We start from the raw sequence: 23,832 nt of genomic DNA on the forward strand, positions 1-23,832 counted from the left end.
GTGGCTTAGCGGTTAAGTGCGCGCGCTGCACTACTGGCGGTCCGGGTTCGGATCCCGGGCGCGCACCCACGCACCACTTCTCCGGCCATACTGAGGCCGTGTCCCACTTACAGCAACGAGAAGGATGTGCAACTATGACATACAACTATCTACTGGGGCTTTGGGGAAAAAAAAGGAGGAGGATTGGCAATAAATGTTAGCTCAGAGCTGGTCTTCCTCAGCAAAAAGAGGAGGATTAGCATGGATGTTAGCTCAGGGCTGATCTTCCTCACCAAAAAAAAAAAATAATAACACTGCTACCTAACTCATGGCCAAGGATAAAAACAAAATGGAAATTAGAAAACATTCTGATTTGAATAATAAAACATTACATAAAAACTTATGGGGTAGATTTAAAATAATAAAGATTTACAGACATAACATCTGTTAAAAAAAAAAGATTGAAAAATAATGAACTCAGCGTCCAACTCAGTTTTATAAAAGACGAGCAGAGTAAATGCAGAGAAGGCAGGGGAAGTAAATGATAAGAGCAAACATGGCAAAACAGAAAATAAACAATAGAAGGAATCAGCAAAACCAAAGAACAGTTCTCTGAAAAGAATACAGCAATAGAAAAAAGAATACAAAAATTTCCTCTGGTACTATGAGGAAGAAAGAATACTGTTAGAGACAGGGAAGATTGATCAGGAGGATGTAACTGCCTTAAGAAGGTTCTGTGAACAGCTTTATATCAATAAAACAGACAAAATTTAAAATTTCCTTTACAAGTCTACTGTGTCTGAGATAGAAAAAAAGCGTTAACAAATCTATAATGATTCAAGGTATTGAATTAGTTGCTTAACTGATCTTCCCAGCAGCCCGCTAGGACCAGTGTCGTCATATCAGAGACACTAAACTGCCTGGGAAGACACAGTTGAAGAGAGGTGCTCTGCAGCCCACTTTAGGATGTCAGTATAAACTTATAACCTCCTTCGCTTGAAAGGTGTGATGCTCAAGATCCCAAATAAAATGTTAGGAAACCAAATCCAGCAACATCCCGATGAACAAGCAAAAGCTCATCTTAACCCTTAGATTCATCTCAGGAGTTCATGGATCCTTCAACATGAGTAGGTTCTTTTAGTGTGGTTTCCACAGAAACAGACTGAGGGCCGTAAACCATGTGCTTAAAACGCACTTGTGGAAATTCAGTGGCCACTCAGTGTTAAAAACTCATAGTAGAAGAAAACTTTCTCAGCCTAATGAAGGGCTTGTTCTTCAGATCCACAGTAAACTTACTAAATGGTGAAGAGTTAAAAGCATGTATTAATTAATTCATTCCACAAACACTTTTGGATGCGGTGACGTCCTGAGCACTGGGCTCAGCTGACGGGGTCATCCTGCTCTCAGCATTCCTGCACTGGGGGAGCAAACACTTACATTTGGGCCTCTTTATAAATAAAGCTCCCAGGTGCCTATGAATAACATGCTCCTAGGTAGTTATTTAAATATATGTCGCAAATGAACTGAGGACTAAGGCTAGTTTCCATAAAAACAAGGTTGAAATTCATGTTCGGGTAATTTATCCTACCAGGTAGGCCTTTCCCAACACACAAGGGATGATCTGGGGCCTCAGAAACCAAACACCAGTGGAAGGTCTACCAGTAGTCCACCTGGCAACAGGGACAGCAGTTCTGTAAGGACCCCACCTTTGTCATTGTATTTGGTGGCATAAACATGATGTGTTCTTCGTGTGTGTGAAGCCATTTAAATACAGTAATAGATAGTTCATAAGTTTTTTTAGGCCATTTTTAGTGCAAAAGCAAAATTTATAGTTTATGGTGAGCTTCACTTGTGTTCATATTTGAATATCTCTATCATCTCTCTATCATCTCTCTCTATATATCTATATCTCCTCTCTGTCTATCTATCTGTCTATCATCTGTCTGTCTTTCCATCTAATCTGTTTATATTCCATACATTTATCTCAAGAAAAATTTTCCTTCATGGAAAGTTCTCAATGGCCAAAAAGTTATTTGGAATAATTTTGATAGATCCTTATAGACCAGTGGTCCTCAGGATACAGATGGGCTGAGGATTTATTAGAGCTTTGTCAGACCCTGCACCTCACTGCCAGCATCCTGGAGGTTCTACCTAACGCCTTTCCAGAGGGCACGCCGGAGGCTGCACTGTGCTGCCACCACCCAGCTGTTGACAATATGGTGAAATGACCAACAAGCCTAAAACAGTAGCTGGTGAATTCTCTGTTTTTAATTTCATTTTGGCATTTATGCATTCAGATGAATTGATTTATGATGATGTTGAGAATGGAGATGAAGGTGGAAACAGCTCTTTGGAATACGGATGGAGTTCAAGTGAATTTGAGAGTTACGAAGAGCAGAGTGACTCGGAGTGCAAGAACGGGGTTCCCAGGTCCTTCTTGCGCAGCAACCACAAAAAGCAAGTATGTATCCAGTCTGTTTGTTCAAGAGACAGAATGTTCTTACGTTAACATGTGAACGGGACTGTAAAATAGAATTTTCATTCACATAGTGTTCACATAATTATTTTTTAAGATGTTAATACCTAGTTTGAGGAAAGCATAAGATACTGGCAAAAGAAAAAGCATCCCATATTTCAGATAGTAAAATCACGGAAGTATGGGAAATTAAATTTTTATAGATGAAATCACTCCAAAGGTCCTAAGCAAGCTTGCTATCTTGAATATTTTAAAAAAGTAAATATTCTTAGAATTATTTGTGTTGTGTGCACATAATACTGTTTGTGCACAACAGTTACTGCTTGCTCTGGACACTGACTCGATTGAATTGGGTCTACCTAAGACACGGTACAACCCTGCTTTCCCTTAAGGGGTGTTTTGAACTTCACCGCTTTCAACACGAACAGGAAGATATAAAACAGAATATGTTAGAAAATGATGTTAAAGAACAAAAGATCCAAAGCTGCCCCACGATGATCCTTCGTTAAAGGGAATTTGTGTGTGTGTGTGTGTGTGTGTGTGTGTGTGTGAAACACGCAGATGAGGGTGTGAGGAGAAATGTCAGAGATGGAAAGCGTGAATTCTAGAATTTAGTGGTTGCAAGGTGAGGGCCTGGGAGCTGTTTGTTGAGGCGAATCAGCCAGGTGAGGTTTCTGGTTCTCGGTGGTGCCTGGCTGTGCCACGTGCTCTTTTTATTGTTGGCTTTTGACTGATTGTAAAAGGTTGATTTGCAGTCATGTCTACGCCACGTCAGTGTACTTGGGTACTTTCTGTGTGAGGTTGAGATGCCACATGCAGATGGAGGCTGCTGGTCTGACTTTGCCATCGATGTAGACTGTGACCTGATGCCTCACCATCACGACAGAATTGGTAAATAAACAGCTCTACTCTGCCCACACCCGATAACCAGACCAATGCGCTCTTGGATGTAGCCCCCATGTACATATGGCTTAGAGGTTATTACGGGTTGTTTACATTTCTCATATTCTGTACACTTAGTTCATGAAATTCAAGAAGAATCTGCCAGTTTGTGGTGGTCAGCTCAATTACTCAATATTATTACACGCTTTTTCCAGAATTTCTGGAATATTCATCAGAATTGTTACAACTGAGACTTAGCCAATGAATGAAGCTTCAGTTGTACTTGACCTGATACATACAGCCAAGGAGAAATGTCAGAGGTTGAAAGCGTGAATTCTAGAATTGAGTCTCTAGAATTCTAGATGCTCTGGGTTTAAATTGAGATTTAAAAGGAATGTGTTGGAGTCCAGTTTCAGCAGGATGGAGTGTCCAGTGGGTGCCTTGGAAGAGTGGTTAAAACACCCTTAAATTTCATTTCAGTCAGTCTGGTTGGTTATAGTATAAACTGGGCTAGGTCAGGGTTGGACCCCCTATGAGCCGTTAGCCTAATTATTGAACAAAGACTCTGCCTCCTTGCCGTCCGAATGGACCTGAGTTCCCAGACAAACCCTCTGAAATGCCAAGTGAGAAATTCGGGTGGTTCAGCAGCCTCTCACTGCCAGGAGAAGGAGCGAATGGAAGGCCAGCACGCGCTGGCTCGTGAGTGCAGAATGATTACTAACTTGCATGTTGCCAGGGCAACACCCTGGGTCAGGGATGGGAATACCAGGTGGTGAAGATGGAAGTCTCAAGAAGTACAAAGTTTTCTAGTTTAAGGAGTCGTATTTTAAAAACTGCCAAAATAATACTAAGTTGATGAAGAGTTGTCTCAAAAACGTTCTCAGATTTTTATCAAAAATTGCTTCAAGTGTCCTTGTCTCAGTGGGCATGGCAGTCATTCACTAGAGGAGCAGTGGGGCCTCGGTCTGCATATCTGAGATGTTTGTGATCATGTGAAGAATGATTTACAAGATTCACCCCATCTCTACCAGTTGGAGAAAAGTTACGTCAGTTTGGAGACTATTAAAAATCTATGCTGGGCGTCCCTAAATTATGCCACCCTTCAAGACAACCTTGAACTCAAGTATCTTTTGCTTTGGTGACAGAAAAGAATTATATACATATTTTATCGTTTTAATTTCATCAAAATGTTAAATGAATGATCTTATGCATATTTTTTTGGTGCATTTATTTGCTCTTGCTTGGCATAGAAAAGTCTCCAGTCTGGCTCATCTGAAATCACGTCTCTTTGATGATTTGTTTTACTTACGTATTTATTTCTCAAGAGTTGGTGGGCTAGGGCTAGGGTGCCCCGGGGTGTGTGGTTCCCGGGAGCCCCTCACAGGAGGAGCTTGGCACGTGAGCCCCGATCACCAGATGCTGCCGAAGTCTTTTCAATGTAAGATTGTCTCAAAGTACCAAAAAGAGCGTTTTTGTGAAAGATTGTATCTCTTTATGCTGTAGCTTTCCCATGACCTAGGCCGTTTAAAGGAGCACTATGAAAAAAAGATGAGAGATTTGATGGCAAACACGGTGGGAGCCGTAGAGATCCAGCAGCTAAAGCAAAAACATGAACTGAAGGTAGTGTGGTTCACTTCTCGACCAGCTACGCCGAACGCGCTTATTCAAAAACAGACCATACTTGCCAAAGAAACATGATGGCAACTAAGTCGGACATTTTTGTTGAAACAGTGGTTCTCAAAGTGTGGTCTGGGGGTTCCAGGCGTCAGCAGGGCACTCTTAGCAGGTTCGTGTTAGTTCTGAGAGGTTATTTACCTCTTGCCTCTCCTTTCCCGTGTACACGGAGGAATTGTCCAGAGGCCCCGCCACATGCGTGGTGTCACGTCTGACTGAAGGCAGCATCCGTCTGTCTCCAAGCCAGACGCTAGAGAGATTGCCAAAATGAAAAACAGTGCCACCAATTTTTTTGTTTTGGAAAATGAGTCATTTTATAAACCTATTATCTAAGATAACATGTAATGAGTTTATCATTTTTAAATGAATATTAGTAAAATACGGTTAAAATTTTTCTCAGGTTTAACTCCTCATCCAGTAAATACAGGTAAATAAAACCCAGATAACCAAAGTTCATTGGGGTTCTTGATAATTTTTACACGTGTGAAGGGCTCCTGAGACCAACAAGTTTGAGAACTGCTGGGTTTGAATACAGTGATGGTCAGTTCTTTGAGATGAGTTTTAAAAGGGCACTGTCAAGTAATTGTACTTCAATTTTTTGTGTATTTGTGATTTTTTGTGATTTGTTCATGTGTGTTGAATGCACTTAACTGAAAATAGATACTCACTTAGAAATGCCTTTTCTATGAGTCAACTGCTTTATCTCAGAGCATTTTTGTGCTGCAGGCTTTTCAATTAGGAGCAAGGCCCTAGGAATCCTGTCGTTTGTCCAGTTCAGGGTCTGGCGGGTTCCCGTGCAGGCAGTGGGTCAGTCACATGTGTGATCTAGGGTCTCCTGGGATTCTCCAGGGGACCCAGAGCTCAGTCATCCAGGGGAGATGTGTGGAGGCGGCCAGCTTAGCTGGGGGAGTTTGGAAACATGCGCAGATGTAGGGAGCGACAGGGAGAGGCACGTGTTGGAAGCAGTGAGAAATATGATGGGAAAATAATTCAGGACTGGCCCCAGCAGGCTCCCTTCATCTCGTAAGAAATAGAACTGTGGGAAGAGTCAGGAGACCTGGCTTCTGTCACCTGCCCAGCAGTGTGATCTTGGGCAGTCGCTCCACCTTCCTGGAACCCAGTGTCTTCATGGCTTCACATGGAGACGGGCTTTTGTGACCGTGCAGGCTCTCTTCCATCCGTCTGTTCGCAATTCTCTGATTCTCATTGGAGGGAACGTGAACGGGGTCAGGCTGAAGACCGCGGCTGAGCAGTCCAGCTCCGGGATAAGGAAGTGGGATCTGGAAGGACTGTGTCAGGAAGGAAACAAGCCAGAGGTGCCTTGTAGCCCAACAAGCACAGGGCCTACGGGGCAGAGTGCAGGCCAGCCGTGGTAGGGGAGGGGAGATGGCGGGTGTTGAGAAGGAGTGTCCACAGGATGAGGTTGGCTTGGGTTGAAGGGATATGGGAGCCGGAGGAGCCAAGAGTGGCTTTGACGCGTTTGACGTGGTAGAATAGACTGGTGGTGCGGCTGATGGGAACCAGAGTTGGGGTCCTGGCTAGGGAGCAAGACCGTGGTGTGGTTTCAGTGATGTGCCCCAAGGCTGTGGAAATAAAGGACTCGCAGAGATGGTTGGGCTGGAGTTACAAGTGTCAGACGTCAGGCTGGAAGCTGCTCGAGTCTGGATGCTCCCGAGGGGAGTGATGGAGAGGGAATAGTGGACAGCCCGAGCCCGCAGGGCACAGCGACAGCATTTGGGGCTGAGTGTGAATTTGGAGCCGAGTTTCCAGCCGACTGCACGTCAGGCTGGACTACTTGGCCGGCAGAGCGCGGCCGAGCTTCAGCACCTGCTGCCCCTCAGCCGGGCGACGCTTTGTCCAAATGCACAGTCGGACTGCATCCCTCAAGGGCTGGTCCTGAGGTGCACTGCGGGAGAAAGCAGGCCCGAGGAGGGAGGTGAAGACGAAGGTGAGCACACAGTGGTGTTGAAATCTTTGCTCTGTCAGAATTTTCAGGAGGATGAGGATGGCAAGCAGTGTAGACAGGTCACTTTGAAAGGATGTTGGTTTGTCTGTAAGACACCATCGGGGTTTTCTCTAAAAGAAGAATCCCTTCGTGTCCAACGGCCAATACATCAGATGTTAGATTTTTAAAGAATAAGAAATGTAAATGAAATACCAAAGCATGTCGCTGGACGCTTGTGAGCGCTCATGGCCGATGTATTACGTCAGGACTCAGGCGTGAGGGAGTCACTGAACTCCTCTCCGACGGGAAGTGGTGGTTGTGACTTAAATCTCTGCAGAGGAGTGGAGGCCCACTCAGTCCTCACATGGGCTGTCCGTCTGCCCACTCACTTCACTCCATCTTGCCATTCGAGTGGGCGCACGTGGCTCTCCATGTTGTGGGTGGGGCCCGTGTGACACTGGACTGCCCCTGGAGCTGAGGAAGGCCGGTGGGGAGTCCCCGATGTCTCCGGGTAGTTGTCCTGCTGTTTCCTGTGATGTGCATGGTCACCTGGGCCAGCTGTTTAATGCCTGTGGGCCTCGCTTCTCCACCTACGACTTCCACAAAGCTCTTTGTGTTTGTAAGTGGTTGTAATAAAAATAAGGATGGACTCTTGAACATAGCAGGAAACTTTTTAACCGAGTCAGGGAAGGGCTCTGTCTTTAAAGTTTGCTTTTCCTTTTTGTTTTAAAAACCAAAACCAAAACCAAACAGCCCCAAACCAGAGACACGCTCACAGCAACCATGAGAGCTCTCCCATATCAAGAAGCCAATTTCAGATGAAGTTTCAAGACCAAACTACTTGACAGTATTCTTTTAAAATAAATCAAAAGCAGCAAGTAGATTCTCACTCCCCTGTCCCACCTCTCACACGTCCTCCCTTCTTTCCCAGATGCAAAAGCTCGTGAAGGCTGCAAGGGAGGGCACCAAAGATGGGCTCGAGAAGACCAGAGCCGCCGTGAAGAGAGGCCGCTCCTTCATCAGGACCAAGTCTTTCATTTCTCAAGGTCGGTGGCCCCGGGTGGCAGGCGGATGACCCAGCTTTGTGGGTGCCCCTGTCACAGAGCGTGTTCTGGTGCAGCCGGAGCAGTTCCTGCTCATCCTCCGGAGCGTCATTGGTCCGTCGCTAGGGTTTGCCCGCTGGCCCGGTTTCTCCATCCACGGGAGGGTTGGCTCTCTTAGGCTGAGGGCACGTGAGCTGTGGACTGGGTGGCAGACTTTGTCAAGGGGCACACACAACAAGCAGCAGCAGATGACTTGCATTCTCGTAGGTGGTGGACTTCCCTTCTCTTGTCATTGTCTCCTCCAGCAGGTGCCCCCCTGCCTTGAGGGGGGCTTCATTCTCCCTTCTCCCTCCTGACATCCCCTCGGGAATCCAGGGACCTCCATGACTCTGGATTCTCAGCGAGTTTGTTCATAACAAAACAACAATGAGCGATGTGGATGACGTGTTTACAGTGCTTTAGCTCTCGTAGGTCTGTTTACTGTCCTGCAAGGACTGAAGTCCTAAACTAAGAAGGTTATGTTCTAAGCAGGGATCTTAGGAACTCTTTTGGTGGTGTGGGAGGATTTGGGATAATTCCAGAATTTTCAGGTTTTCTGAAAAATCTCACTAAGGGGGTAGTAGCCTGTGCTATTTGTATGTCAAAAAGACAGATGGCGTCTTGGCATGTTCCATGTTGGCAGCAGGGTACAGCCGAGGATGATTCGATGTTTGAGAACGTGTCCATGCACGGATTTATTACAGAATATCTAGTTATGTGGGAGGATAGTGGAGAGTTTACTTTTCCAGCATGGGCATTGTGACTCCGACTTGCTTCTTTTAAGAACACGTTTCTTTGTTGTTTCTACGGGCATTCTAATATGCGAATCCACTGCTGGGTGGAGTGTAGCATTTGCTAATAACTGTATTTGGAAAGGACTTTAAAATCATGTGTTTCCTCAAGGAAAGGCCTAGGAAGACTGTATGTAATTGGAGTTAAAACTAACTAGACTTTTTAAAAAAATTTTAGTTCTGATGAAGTCTTCACCATCTCAAAACAAGACAGAGAAAAGATGTTAGGATCCCCAAGGGGTTAACTTGACGAAGGAGATGGGTATTGAATTCTAATAAAATGTGTGCCCTGATGAAGAGCTGGCAGCATGCTGGGAGCCCCAGAGGAGGACCACCTTCATGGGGAGACCACGCACATTGCTCCCTAAAGCATGGGCAGACTCGGAGAGGCGCAGAGCTGGGCTTGGGGCCCAGGTTCTGGGAGCTGGTCAGAAATGCCGACTCCGGCCCTATTGCAGACCTGTGAGTCGGGATCTGCAGGCTAACGAGGTCCCCCAGAACCGCACACACAGAGCAGGCTGGAAGCCCCAATCGAGGCCAGGGCGAGAGGAGAGGAGTCTAACATGGTTGTCTCTGGGTTAGGGGAGGAGCCCTGTGGGGGATCAGTTGGGGGATGTAGCAGTTCCTTGGGTGCATCCTTAAGCCCTCCGACCTCAGTTTCCTAAGCTGTAAAATGGGGCTAAATTAGTATTTTACAGTCTTGGAGGTACAAAAGAATGAACTGGGAGCTTTTAAGAAATACCATGTGCCCAGGCCCACTGCCCTTTGGACCCATCCATGAGTCTCCCAGGGAGGGGTCTGGAAGGTTCTGTTCTGTTTTTTTTTAAGAGAAGCTTTAGTTTATGACAAAATTGAGCAGAAAGTGCAGAGATTTCCCCATATACTCCTTGCCCCTACTTGTGCCCGTTATCAACATCCCCACCAAATGGTGCATTTGTCATAACTGTTGAACCTACATTGACACGTCATCATCACCCAGAGTCCACAGTTTACGTTAGGGTTCATTCTTGGTGGTGTACATTCTCTGGGTTTGGACAAATGTAGAATGACATGTATCCACCATTATAGAATCACACAGAGTAGTTTCACTGTCCTAAAAATCCTCTGTGCTCCATCTATTCATCCCTCTCTCCCTCCCTAACCCGCTAACCACCACTGATCTCTTTACTGTCTCCATAGTTTTCCCTTTCCCAGAATGTCATATAGTTGGAATCACACAGTATGTGGCCATTTCAGATTGAATTCTTTCACTTAGTCATGTACATTTAAGGTTCCTCCAGGTCTTCATGGCTTGACAGCTCATTTCCTGTTAGCACTGAATAACCTTCCATTGTCTGGATGGACCACAGTTTATTTATCCATCCATCTACTGAAGGGCATCTTGGTTACTCCCATGTTTTGGCAATTATGAATAATGCTGCTATAAACATTTGAGTGAAGATTTTTGTGTGGAAATAAGTTTTTAACTCCTTTTAGTAAATACCAAGGAGCGTGATTGCTAGAATGTATAGTAAGAGGATGTTTAGTGTTGTAAGAAACTGCCAAACTGTCTTCCAAAGTGGCTGCACCATTTTGCATTCCCACCGGCAGTGACGAGAGTTCCTGTTGCTCCGCACCCTCGCCAGCATGTGGTGTTCTGGATTTCGGCCGTTCTCATAGGTGTGCAGACACTGGTAGGTTTTTAAAGCTCAGATACCTTTCCTGTGCAGCCAGGGTCTTGGATCTTTGAATTAGATCATCTCCAGGCTCCCGTTACCTAAAAATTCCTGTGCTTTTCTGGTTTCCAGCCGTTTTGTGGGTTTTTAAATTTATTTAGCTGCATCTAAATTTTTAAAACTGAATTTAGTTTTGGTCTAAACTTTCTGACACGGGAAAGCCATGCTTTTTTAGACTTGCAGTGAGAAGGGTAGACAGAGTCGAGAAGTACACGCCCCCTTAGTGTTCGTTGGTTTACTAAGTGTTGGTTCCCAGCCATCTGTCTTTGTTTCTGATTGTGATATTTTGTAGGTTAAGAAATGGGAATAATTAGGGGCCGGCCCCGTGGCGTAGCGGTTAAGTGCGCGCGCTCCGCTGCTGGCAGCCCGGGTTCGGATCCCAGGCGCGCACCGATGCACCGCTTGTCGGGCCATGCTGTGGCGGTGTCCCATATAAAGTGGAGGAAGATGGGCACAGATGTTAGCCCAGGGCCAGTCTTCCTCGGCAAAAAGAGGAGGATTGGCTTGGATGTTAGCTCACGGCTGATCTTCCTCACAAAAAAAGAAATGGGAATATTTATTTCTGCTTTACCATCTAGGTATTCAGATGACACTGCTGCCTTTTGAAGTTAAACTTCAAGTATTGAAAATTTCAAATATGGACAAATATTCCTCTTATGGGAAGGATATTTTCTTGGGTTTGTTAAAATTTCAATTTAATTGTCACTGGGTGGAAAATAAACATGGAAAATTGAAGTGTCTACCCAAACATCGATTTGAGAGCTTGTTTCCCTGTGCTGTAATGTTGTGAATATGTCATTTCAGTGTCAAACTAGTGTGTTCTGGCTTTCTTTAAGATCACAGATCCTGTCTTGAAGAAGAGCAGAATCTCTTTATTGATGTGGACTGCAGGCACCCGGAAGCTGTCTTGACCCCAATGCCTGAAGGTTTATCTCAGCAGCAGGTAGGATGGGCTGGGCTAGTGGGTGCTGTTTTCCAGTACAGCTGTGCTGCCTGTTAAAATGTGTGAATGTTTACATGGCTGGTAAACACCTGTGTCCCGAACTCCCAGCCTGTCTGTCCACTCAGGCCCCTCCACTGGCCTCTCCTGGTCCAGCAGTGAAAGGTTAGCGTGGGGAACAGCAGGGGCCTTGGGGGACCCTGGTCAGCAGCTGTGGCCTGGGCTCGGGCTTTCCAGTGCTTATATATTTTGAATGTCACCCCCAGAGTAAGTGTGAGAAATGTCTGGAGCTTACATTCTCTGTGAGTTACTTCTACTAATGCATATGGGCAGGACATCTTTACAGAGAGACAGTGTGTGGGGGTGTGTGTAAACTGTGTGACTCAGATTGCATAGATTTCCAACAACTAATGAAATTACCTGAATATGAATGAATTTCTTAATCTCTGAATATAGGTAGCAGAGGGAAGAAAATTCAGTGGTTTCCATTAGATTATCTTTGGGTAAAAGGAAAAGAAAATTCAGGAACAAGAGCACACCACAGAGTTCAGGGCCTTCAGGGGAGAGAGCGGTGATGTTGGGTGGGATCTGAGTTCTTTCCCATATGGACACCATGATGTAAATTGTGGAAACTGAAGTAGGTAGGTAGGTAGATAGAGAGAGAGACAGACAGATAGATATAGAGAGAGGTAGATGGATAGATGGATGATGTAGATAGGTGATAGATAGATGGATGGATGATAGATGATGTAGAGAGATAGATGATAGATGTAGATAGGTACACACACCTATATACAACATGTATACATAGATATGGAACAGATCAATAAAAGGAAAACAACATAAAAATGCTTAATGGTAAGATCAGAGTCTAAAAAAGATGAAGGGCTAAATTGAAAAGGTTGCTGTTAATAATCGTCAGGCCAAAATAGGAATCTTACCCTTCATTTGAGTTGAAGGAGGAACCAAGAGAGCAGGGTTGAAATGAATGAGAGAAAAGCAGAGATGCGTGCGGTGGTTTGATTTGCTGGCGTATTGGAGAGAGAGAAGGACGGCTTGCTCTGCACGTGGATGTGCTGGCACACAGGCTTAATAACTACCACCCGTGGGCCCACTCTCTGCACTGGCCCTGGACTGAGTTGTTGATACACTTCATCTCATTCAACCCTTGCACGTCTCCTCCGTGTCAGCATACGTTTCACAAAGGAGGACACGGAGGCTCCGAGGAGGTTAATAATCAGATGGCATCCTGCAGGTGGGGTCTGATTTCTGATCTAAACCTCTGACCCAGAGCTCGCGTTCTCAGCCCTCTTGTGCTCCCTGGGGGAACCCGGGCTGCGATGCTGGGGAGAAGGGTCGGTGACAGTTTTTGCAGAGACAGAGACGCTGGCACTTTCTGCCCGCTGTACCCCTGCCTGCTGCCTGAGTTTATGGCTCACCTGCCTCACTTTAGCTTCAGGAGTTTGAAAAAGGAAATTGATTGCTTGAAAACATTCTTGACGTTCCCGTGAGTCTCTGATTGGGGTAGCTCATGACCGTCCTTTGCTGTTTGGGGCTCTGATCTCTTATGGGGTCTCCCTCCTTGTTCCTGGGGAGACGCAGTCTGCCCTGGACTTGGGTCCCCTTCTCTGGTGACTCGGGGTCGTGGTGGGAGTGTGAGAGCAGAGCACTCCCAGGAAAGGTGGCAAGTGTGGGGGAGATGCTGTGGGCGCAGCAGGAGGGTGGCGCACCGAGGACGTGGGGCTGGGTGGGCTGAGGCAGGGTGCCGCGTGGGGCAGTGCGTGTGGGCTACGAGGGTCTGTTAGGAGACAGGACTGGAAACATGTCTGAAGCCTAGAGGGTCGTCACAGACGCACACACCTGCCGGTCTGTTTTGTCCACTCTGAGTCAGAGTGGTGCCAGCAAGGGGGTCTGTGGTGTGGAAAGAGCACTTCAGAAGGGCGGCCCACAGGTCCGGTTCCCACCCCAGCCCCTCCGCTGTCCTTAGCTGGGGGGTGTGGTTCAGTTAGTTACTATCTCTTTGAGCCCCCCTTTCCTTCTCCGAGATGGGTTCTTCCTCCCTGTCTCTGTCCACCTTACGAGGTGACAGTGCAGATTCAGTGACACGACACAGTGGAGGGCTGCGCATGGCGTCCTGAGTGGCGCTGTCAGCAGGGCACATGCGATGGCTGGGCCGTGTGGAGGATCTCTGTTTTCCCACGCAGCTCGTACTGTCCTGATTCACATGGGTTATTTTTCCCGCTGACAGCTGTGTGTGTTCTCCATGAGGTTTCTCTTGAAAGGTCAAACCAGGGGTGTTGATGCTCTTTCATTCTTTTTTCTCCCCAAATTGAAATAAGGTAACACAACTATAACTAAAAATGCTACATATCAGGCATTCTTTTTGTGCCCTATTTGGGGGAAAAATAATAGAAAGCCCTGTTTTATTTCATGGGTTGTTGTTCACTTGAAATGTGCCCTTGATGCTGAAGGACAGAGCCCCCAGTCCCGCACCCTCCCAGTGATGCCACGCCGGGACAGCCAGCTTCTGCCCTGGAGCCTCTCCTGGTCCAGGCGCAGGGAGAGGCTGCTGCCCTCTCAGCCGGGCGTCCTGCAGCAGCTGTGACCTTCACGCTAATCACCGCCTCCTGGGCGCCTCTCATGGGGGTTCACCTGCCTTTGCAGGAAAGCTCATTTCAGGGCTGACTCCTCTGCAGCCCTGGTGTTGGGGTTCTTAGGAAGACTGAGGACCCTGGACCTCACTGCTCCCGTCCCACGCTGGGTATGCCAGTCCATATGTTGAATTTAACTCCTGAAAGGGCTAACCTGACCTGCAGGAGCTGTGAAACCTGGCGGACTTTTTTGGTTTTGTACAGTATTTTTAAACTGTCTTACACTAATTCCAGGTCCTTTGACCTGATACATTAGTATCATCTCAGGACTTTAAAAGATATGTATATAATGCCTAGGTTTGACCCCAAATATTCTGACTCAGGAGACACAAGCAGTGTCTGGGAATCTGAATTTTAGGGAAAACGATGGCCTAGATTTGGCCCTCTGCAGTTTGGGGTCGACCCCTTGTTGTAGAGTGGAGGGTCTGTGCCCAGCCTGTACCTGCGAATCAGCGAGGTGGCGTGGGGCGCCGGGCTCACCGCGAGGTGTCCTGGGCAGGACGTGTGGTGCCCAGCTCGCGATGAGGCGCCCTGGCGTTCGGGTCTCTGTGCTTGTGTTTTACTCGCAGACACATCTGTACTTATTTTTTCAGTACATCACTTTCTTCTTTAAGTGTCCCAGAAGGGTCGATTTTTGTCTTAATTTTGTGAATTGAGTAGTCCTTTTTGTAAAGAAAAGAGTCACTCCCTTGTCAATAGTGTTCTGTAAGTCTTAGTTGCCCCGGAATGTTCTTAACTGGAGGAATTTCCTTTGTGGAAAACACTGTGTTGACCACTAGGTGGCATCGTGCTTCTGTAAAAGCCCCCTCTGCGCTGGGGGCTGCCTGGACCTGGGACCTGTTCCAGGTTGTGTGTGTGTGTCTATGTCTGTGTGTGCGCGTGTGTCTGTGTGTGTATGTGCGCGTGCCTGCATGTTCGCGTGTGTGTGTGTATGTGTCTGTGTATGTGTGGTTTAGAAGCGCCCTTACTGTAATTTTGTGCTCTGTTTTCCATTTTTTGACAAAAATAACTTGCCAGAATGTGTTGAGGCTCCTTGATGAAAGTGCCAAGCGTGGCCATTGGCCTTTAGCAGGCATCTTAACGGCCAGAAATTCGTACTTGTGTGCACTTCAGTGGTGAGAAACTAAACTGAAAATTGATGTCAGTGTTGACGTACGAGTAACTCAGATTGTAGGGGGGTTTGCCCCGCAAAGTGACGTCAGTAGTTTACTCCCTGTGTTCTTAGCCTCGCAGCTGTATCTTTGCGTTGTCAGAAAAGTCTCTTCCTCCACCTTCCAAAAGATTTTTCTTCTTCTATAACTTTGGAATAATTTTTTTATTAGATAAGTGTTGCTAATAGCCTTCTTTGAGTCAAGACTGGAACTGTTTGATTAATACCTACTTTATATGTGAAACGTCATGTCAACTCAGTGCTGGGCACGTGAGACGCAACCAGTTAATTCAGTCCACGAGTGTGGCGTAAGGGCATGAACTTGTTATTAGTGCTGTAATTTTACTTGTCCCGCTGTAGTTATAGTTTATAATTTGAGGTTCAAAAAACAATATAATTATCGCGATGGGGGAAGTCTGTTTTGTCCCTCTAATGCTAGTTAGTTAACACACCATGCAAGATATTTTGAGGCCTTTGGAGGTTTCATTTACCGACTATTTTGAAAACAAAAAAATCTCTTATATCAATAAGCCTCAACATAGAAGTAAAATTTATCTGTTATGTTTACTGAAGCAATTTCCTCTCATTGCATGTTCAAATTCCCAACAGGTCGTAAGAAGATATATTCTGGGTTCCGTTGTCGACAGTGAAAAGAGCTACGTAGATGCTCTTAAGAGGATTTTGGAGGTACCTAAGTGTCATGTTATAGAAGATATGCGTATTTTATTAGCCTTTTTTACATATTATGTTTTTGTTACATGTGTACATTTATGAATATATATGAATGGTAAGATAGCAAAATTCTTAAAAGAATTAAGTATGGTCTGTATATTGACATCAGCAGTCATGTGGTCTGTTTCGACATAAACGTAGCTTTCCTCAGTGAATGTCTCCCTCTTCTTGTATCTGCCCCTGAACGGCCTGTGCCCCACTTGTGTCTTCGTTAGCAGTATGAGAAGCCTCTGTCTGAGATGGAGCCGAAGATCCTGAGCGAGAGGAAGCTGAAGACGGTGTTCTACCGGGTCAAGGAGGTCCTGCAGTGCCACTGCCTGTTCCAGATCGCGCTGGCCAGCCGCGTGGCCGAGTGGGATGCTGTAGAGACGATCGGAGACGTCTTCGTCGCCTCGGTGAGTCCTCCGGGTGCCCGACTCTGCAGAGCTCTCCTGTGCCCCAGGGCCCTCTTCCCTTCTTGGGGGGGCGTCTCACCGCATCAGTGCCTTAGCCATGAGCCACGCTGCTTCCCAAGACGACCAGCAAGGGGACTCTCCAGGGCCCGTATGAGGTCAGAGTGCTCTGCTCAGAGTGCATCCACGGGGCACAGGATCAAATGGACATCCAGGAAGACCGAGAGAAACATCCGGAGGCTCAGGGGAAGGAGGTATCTGGAACGTTTCAGAGTGTGAACTGTACCATGCTCCGGATGCGTACTCAGGCACCTGTTGATGCTTTCCGTGGTGGAGCCAGGGCTCGGCTTGTGTAGAGCTGTCATGAGGTTGTCCCTTTAAGCCTCTGACATGCGTTCACTCCCCCCACGTGGGCCTCACTCTGCACCTGCCTGCGGACGATGGAAAACATGTGGTGGGAAAATGTCCGTGTTTTCCTCAGCCTGTGCTCTTTGACCTGGAGTTTTGTTGTGCAGACACAGTCCTCAGGCCTCCAGGACACAGCATGCACGGGGCGCAGCCAGTGCGGCAGCTGTGTTCCCATTTCCTGGCAGGAGACACATCAGCTGCCTGGAGACCAGCGGTGCTCAGTTTCTGCATTGGGCGGTCTGAGTAGTTTTATCTCTGGTCCATTTATGAGTTATACATACTGTATATTGGTTAGTTTTCTGTCTAGATGAGGGAGGTTGTGGATAAAACAGAATCCATTCGCTGATTGACTTAAGACAATAATGTTGTCAAAGAGATAGAAGCTTGCGAGTTTTTTAAGTGTTCATATACTTAAATGAATGCCATAATAATAAGAAACCTTTTCCTTTTTTCTATATAATTTGTAATGTGTGCTTGATGAAGTATATAAATTATAGGATGCTTTGAACATAGTATGGAAACAAAGTTCTCACTATAATCCCCCTCGGGGATCTTTATGAAAAACAGAAAAGAAATATTGGACATTTACTTTGTTATTACATTTTCTGGCTATTTTATACGTTACGTCAACTTTTACTCGGTCCTTCTTCTTAAAATATTTACCTTGGGAACGTTTTTTTAAAAGGATGAAAATCTTTTATTTTAACATAGTTTAGATGAAAGCGTCCCTTCTGTAAGTGGGTAGGCGTGCCAGACGTCTACTCATGGATGTTCTGTTCATCCTCGAGAATATGTGGAATCTTAGAAGAATTACAGAGTGGGGCAAAGGTTCCTGCCTCTGGAAACCTCTGTGTTTCTAGGATGAGAGGAAATGAACCTACCTGGCATTGCCCCACAGCCTGGAGAGGCAGGGCTGGGTCATTTTCCCCCTTCCGAACCCTGCATTTCCAGGGAATGGTTAGTACCCACTGGTCAGGATATTGGGATCTCCTCCAGGATACTGGGGCCTCCTCGTCAGGATACTGGGAACTCCTTGTCAGGGTATCGGGGCCTCCTTGTCAGGGTATCGGGGCCTCCTTATCAGGATACTGGGAACTCCTTGTCAGGGTATCGGGGCCTCCTTGTCAGGGTATCGGGGCCTCCTCATCAGGATACTGGGAACTCCTTGTCAGGGTATCGGGGCCCCTCGTCAGGATACTGGGAACTCCTTGTCAGGGTATCGGGGCCTCCTCGTCAGGATACTGGGACCTCCTTGTCCTCATATACTGGGTGACAGGACATTCTTTCCTGGAGGTGAAATCCACAGCGTGATTTTGTCAGGGACTGAAGGAAGCACGTCTGTCATGGTCATCTTTGTACATCTGTGGTCAGGAGCATTTCTTAACTGAAACCCAGATGGGCACGGTTTTGAACGAGTTGCCTCAGAGTGCACTGGGTCAGCAGAGTAAGATCCACCAGCCGTTTGGACAATTCCTAACAGGTTTGCTTGAACTAGGAGAAATCACACGCAGTCATCGCACAGTTTATCCCATGAAAACACGGCAGCGATCGGGAGGTTGTTTAGGGCGGGTTTCAGATGGTTTCCTACCCCCTGGAACAGGGGACATTTGTACTCCATGCACTATTTCTGTTTCTCAATTTCCTCCTGTATTGCAGTTTTCCAAATCCATGGTGCTGGACGCATACAGTGAGTACGTGAATAATTTTAGCACAGCTGTGGCAATCCTCAAGAAGACGTGTGCAACAAAGCCTGCGTTTCTTGAATTTTTAAAGGTAAGCAGTTTTCTTTTTTCATTTTGGGTTTTAACACCCTCTGATAACAGGTTTCATGTCAAAATACTTCGTAATGAAATTTTATCCAACCTTGCCTCTAAATGTATAGTTATTTATTATAGAGATTTTGGTTCAGTAGTGCCTTCCATATTGGATTAATACTAGAAATAAAGATGAACTTTTAGCTGTCACATAGCTTTCTGAAAATAACCTTTATCTGCACATCTTTAAAAGTGTGTGGAGAGAGAGCGATAGACAGACAGAAAGATCAGATCCCAGAGAAAGTTGCCTTTGGCTTCCGGTCCTCCAGCATAGTCTTAGGAACCCCAGAAACATCACCTGTAGAATCTGGTTGGAAGAAGCCCTCTCTGAGTCTGAGCCATGAGCAGGCCCTGGAGGACGGGCCCCACGGTGGGACACAGCGGCTTGTTCCTCCTCTGGGGTCAGGTGGAGGGGCTGCCCGCCCTCAGTGGTGTCTGACTCAGTCGTTGTGGAGAGTTCCCCTAACGGTGTTGACATGTGATGTGTAATCAGCGGCAGGGTGTCCCCAGTCAGTAGATGCCTGTCACCGGCTGTGACGTAAATGTGAGAAGAGAGCTCCCTGCACGTGGAACCAAATTAAAATTCCCTTCAAACCCTTGTGGCCCTCCACCAGGGCCCAGAGGCTCATTTGCATGAGGCCCAATGTGCATTGTAAAACCTGGGACCAAAGTTTGTTTCTGTTCTTGAGCTGTAATATTCTTGGACACTCCTGCTTCCTGTGGTGAGTGAACACAGGGACACCTTCCTGCCAAGGACAAGGTTTTATTTAAGGAGAAGTGTTTTTCCCCGGCTCCTTTCTTATTAATGCAGTGGCTCCTGCTGCTGCAGGAACGTGGAGATGGGGCCCAAGGCTTGCTGAGTGACTAAAGCAGCCCTCCCTTGGAGAGCCCTGGGACTCTGCGGCCCTTGGATGTCACAGCATTTCTTTCTCTTGGGAGAAAGAAACGGGATGATCTTTAAATTTGTTTCTTGTGAGGAGTTTGTTACGGTCTTGCTGGTGCTGACAGTACGGGAGATGGAAATAGCAGGAGGCGATCGCAGCCCACTCGTCACCTCACCACCTGCTCAGTCCCATGTCACACCCGGGACCTGGGCGTCAGGGAGGCTGAGACGCCTCGGTGGCCAGGCTAGGCCTGTGCTCTGCCTTCCCACCACGCAGGTCCCTTCCTTGGAGACCCTGCCCAGCTCGTGAATGACCACCTGTTGGAGCACCTCCTCCCACCCTCAGGGGACAGGGGCCCTCGGCCCCGGGACTTCTTCTGCCACAGCCTCTCCTGGGGGCACCTCGGCCAGAAGACAGACACCAGGGGCACCTGGACACCCCACACCCCGCTCCTTGAATCCTCCACACCCAGAACTAAAGTTGGAGCTTTACCCCTTCCCAGGACGAGCAAGGATAGCCACAGGGAATTCGCCCCAGATGCCCGAGGTCAGCTGCCTTTAAAAGGCGCCTTGCAACTCCAGTTAGGGATTCTGGGAATTTTTTTGTGGTAACTGCATCTTCATGTGGTTGTAGGATCTCGGAAACTCACTCAGTCCTTAGAGGACTGAAATTAATTCACAAATGGACAAACACTGCCTGGCACTCAGAGTAATCTCTTGAAACATCGAATAAAAACAAGATGACAGATTCCAATTCAGAAACCAGCCACAACTCACTATAATTTAAAGAAGTGTGTATTTGAGATGATATCAGGTGTAGAAACTATTTTGAATCAAATCTGAGTGAACCGTGGTGAGAGGGAGGGCCCTGCCGCCTGGGCCTGTGAGTGACCTCGGCTGTCTCCCTGCAGCAGTGCGAGGAGTCGAGCCCCGACCGCACCACCCTCTACAGCCTCATGATGAAGCCCATCCAGAGGTTCCCGCACTTCATCCTGCTGCTCCAGGTAAACAGCTCCTCTCGGTTCCATTCAGCCAGTCGCCCGTTCCCACCATCTGTGTGAAAACGCGTCTGCTCTCGTGGGCCGCAGGCTCTCAGGCCTCCTCATCTCCCCTGAGTTACAGAAGGTCAGGGCCGGGGCGGGGGCTCTTCTGGGAGTCGGACTTGCTGATGTGGTGGGGGACCTCCACCAGCCAGGGGTCCTCAGTTCGGTTCAGTCTGATGCTAACGACCGGGAGTAACATCAGACCCCACAAGTTTAAGGGCTCAGTCCCACAAGACGGCCCCCACCTCAGACACCCCGGTTACCCACACTTCTGTCTGACTTGGCTACCAAGTCGGGGTTCCCTCAGGTTCAGTAGTTTGCTAGAGCAGCTCACAGAACTCAGGAAGGCACTTGACTTGCTAGACTGCTGCTTTATTATAAAGGGTGCGACTCAGGAACGTCCAGATGGAGGAGATGCATGGAGCGAGGTGTGTGCAAAGGGCACGGAGCCTCCACGTGTTCACCAACCCGGAAGCTCTCCGGACCATCCTTTTGAGTTTTCGTGGAAGGTCCATTACCTGGGCACAATTGGTCAAATCCAGGCCACTAGTGATTGAACTCAGCCCCTCGCCCGTCTCCCCTCCCCAGTGGTGGGGGTGGGGCTGAAAGTTCCAACCCGCCAATCACGTAGGTGGATCCCCTGCCCACCAGCCCCCATCTTCCGAGAGTCACCCTGTTAGCATCAGCTCAGGCGTGGTGGAAAGGGGCTCCTGTATGACTAAGGAAATTCTAAGGGTTTGAGAACCCTTAGAATTCGGCACCTGAACTGGGACAGAGACCCAGTCTGTTGTTCTCCTGTCTACAGCATCCGCCTGGCTGTGCTCATGTGCTAGGGTGGCTGGCTGGACTCAGGGTACTGGCCGGCACGTAGATAACAGCCACCTTGGATTATCCAGGTCCTGGTCTGGAGTCAGGTGCCCAGAGGGGAGGAGAAGGCACAGAAAACTGAGACTAGAGTTAAACAAACTATGCCAGTCGTTAACTCAGTCACAAACTGTCCCAGGAACGGGAGGCACAGCGTGGAGAAGGGATTTTCCAGTGGATCCTATCTTTTTTTTTAAACTAAGAATTCTCAATTAGATACATTTGCTGTTATGAGCAGTAGACCTGGTCTTTGAGTGCAGATACAAAACATCACATCCTGTGTGATGTGGTGTGAGTCTTCCCCTCATTTGAAGACCTCTCATCTGCCCCAAAACTGCAGATTGCACCCTCGCCTGACTGACGTGAATGGCAGGCTGGTTGAAAATGGTGTTTCGCAGGCGAGTCCGCCCTGGCCTCTCCTGTGTCCGTTTCTCAGTGATCACTTGGCTTGCTTTTCTAGTTAAATCAGATGACTTTGCTGCCTGCTTATTAAAATTGATCAAAGATTTATAGTGAAATCATCCCAAGAAATAAACTGGTACTTGGGAAATATTGCGAAGTGCCCTTCCCTTGAGATTTAGTTTTTCTTTTTTAACCACCCAAATCTGTGTGAAACATGTACTTTTTAAATAAAGTAGTCACAAAGTATGAAAAAAGGATACACAGTAAAATATTAATGTTGGCCATTTCTCTGGTAAGCTTATAGGTCATTTTCATTTCATTCTCCTTACATATTTTCTAACATTTGTCCAGTTAACGTGTATTAGAGTATTAATAACAAAAGCTGTTTTTCCCCCTAAAATCAAAATATCTAGAAAGTGTGTTTTATTCCTTCCTCTGAACACGTGCAGGACACTGTCAGCTTCTAGAGAAGCACAGACGACGGGAAGGACAGGACTCCATCATGGAGGCCGTCGTTTGGTGAGGACGAGAGATGTCAGGAAACCAATTAGACAGTCAGTCCTTTAACTACACTTGGGCTAAGTCTCACAGGACAAGCTGTGGGGTGCTGAGAGATTTCATCACCCTCGGACCGAGAGCACAAACAGAACTGCCTTGTACACTGCACAGTGTGAGTTCACACTCAGGGCCGCCTGTTGGTAGTAACGTGTTGGTGAATGCCCTCGTTCTCACGGGGACCACGGCTGCCGTAAGCGCTGACCGTAAGAACGCAGACGTTGTTGGGCTTACGTGTCTTCCCGGAGTAGTTTTTTATTTTTAGTTTATTTAGATGGGATATGATTTTCAATCTAGCTTGTTAGCTTTTGATTAAATGTTAATAAATAATGCAAAACTTTGGCCCAGGTTTTTTCCAAGAAAAGGTTTTTTCAGACAGACAGGGCGGAAGGGCTGTCGGAAAGAGGAGAGGAGCAAGTGAGAGCAGCAGGGAAAGCCCGTGGCCCCGGTTAGTCCCTGAGGGTGGGTCAGGAGAGCGAGGACCCCCCCCCCGTGGCATCTCTGTGGCTCTGACGGCGCACGCAGCTCGTTGATGACGTGGTTCTGGTCTGGAAGGAGGTGGTGGTTCCCTTTTCGTGCGTAGGCGGCTGAGGTCACGGGAGCTCCTGGTCTGTCTGAGGCGACGCCCTGGAGGGAGGTGCTGCCGTCCTCACTTGGTCTCCCCCAATCGGCCTCCTCTGCCCAGCCCCCGAGGGCGCCGGCAGGTCCCTGGGACAGCAGGGACGTGGAGGAAAGAGGTGTGGGGATGCACATCGCCTGTCAATACCTCGTTCAAGACTTCAAAGCTTCGTTCTTGTGAGAATCTTACACTCTTTCCTTCTTTCTTTCTTTATTTTTACTTACCTCTAAATACTTTAATTCACGGAGGAGGATTAGATAAAAATTCTTAAACTCCGAATTCCAGGTACAATAGACTCAGGAATTCTGGTTTAAGGACACTTCCACCTAAAAGATGCAGCGTGTTCCTCCCCCTGTTCCTCTTGGGGTTCCCGGGTCAGTTCCTGCATGGCTCTTCCTCTCCCTCCTGCCCCACCTGGACGCCTTCCCCAGACTCCGGAGAGTTCCCTGCACGGGCCGCATCGCCCCCGAAGCAGAAAACCGTCTTAGCTTGACCCGATGGTGCAGCCCAGACACCAAGCTGCTGGCCCCAGATCGTGTGAGCCGGTGTCTCTCCTGGGCGCGCCTCTAGTCCTTAGGCGTTTTTGGCCACGTACAGTTTATTGCGGGGGTGGCTCACACAGAGTGGGTCCGAGTTACCTCATTCCTTTGGAAAATGTGTAATTGGAGGCAGAGACGGTGCAGTTCCTATGTCTGAGGTAATTGTGTGGCTGTGCCCAGGGACCCTGCCTCCAGGCTAAAGATGCTACAGCAGAGGGGCCAGGCTGGATGATATGGGCAAGCACTCACCCTCCCTCCTGAGTTCTGCTACAGTCCGTGCACCCCTGAGGGTGGTG

At 47.6% G+C, this 23,832-nt stretch overlaps 1 protein-coding gene across 13 annotated transcripts in view; it reads left to right on the forward strand.

Annotated features, from left to right (window-relative positions):
• Positions 1-23,832, forward strand: part of ARHGEF10 (Rho guanine nucleotide exchange factor 10) — a 131,382-nt gene that overhangs the window by 44,476 nt on the left and 63,074 nt on the right. For 4 of the 13 annotated variants that reach the window (XM_087418272.1, XM_087418271.1, XM_087418282.1 and 1 more), the window contains exons 8-16: positions 2,277-2,440; positions 4,841-4,957; positions 7,888-8,002; positions 10,389-10,502; positions 11,381-11,487; positions 15,895-15,972; positions 16,233-16,412; positions 18,474-18,590; positions 20,426-20,518. In XM_087418272.1, the coding sequence (XP_087274398.1) occupies positions 2,277-2,440; positions 4,841-4,957; positions 7,888-8,002; positions 10,389-10,502; positions 11,381-11,487; positions 15,895-15,972; positions 16,233-16,412; positions 18,474-18,590; positions 20,426-20,518 (1,085 nt within the window). The remainder of the gene's footprint in view (positions 1-2,276; positions 2,441-4,840; positions 4,958-7,887; positions 8,003-10,388; positions 10,503-11,380; positions 11,488-15,894; positions 15,973-16,232; positions 16,413-18,473; positions 18,591-20,425; positions 20,519-23,832) is intronic. The other 9 variants (XM_087418276.1, XM_087418275.1, XM_087418280.1 and 6 more) reach the window with 7 other exon arrangements.

This window comes from Ceratotherium simum, chromosome 28, assembly GCF_057802395.1.
Source record: "Ceratotherium simum simum isolate JZ-2026a chromosome 28, ASM5780239v1, whole genome shotgun sequence".
Lineage (NCBI taxonomy): Eukaryota > Metazoa > Chordata > Mammalia > Perissodactyla > Rhinocerotidae > Ceratotherium > Ceratotherium simum.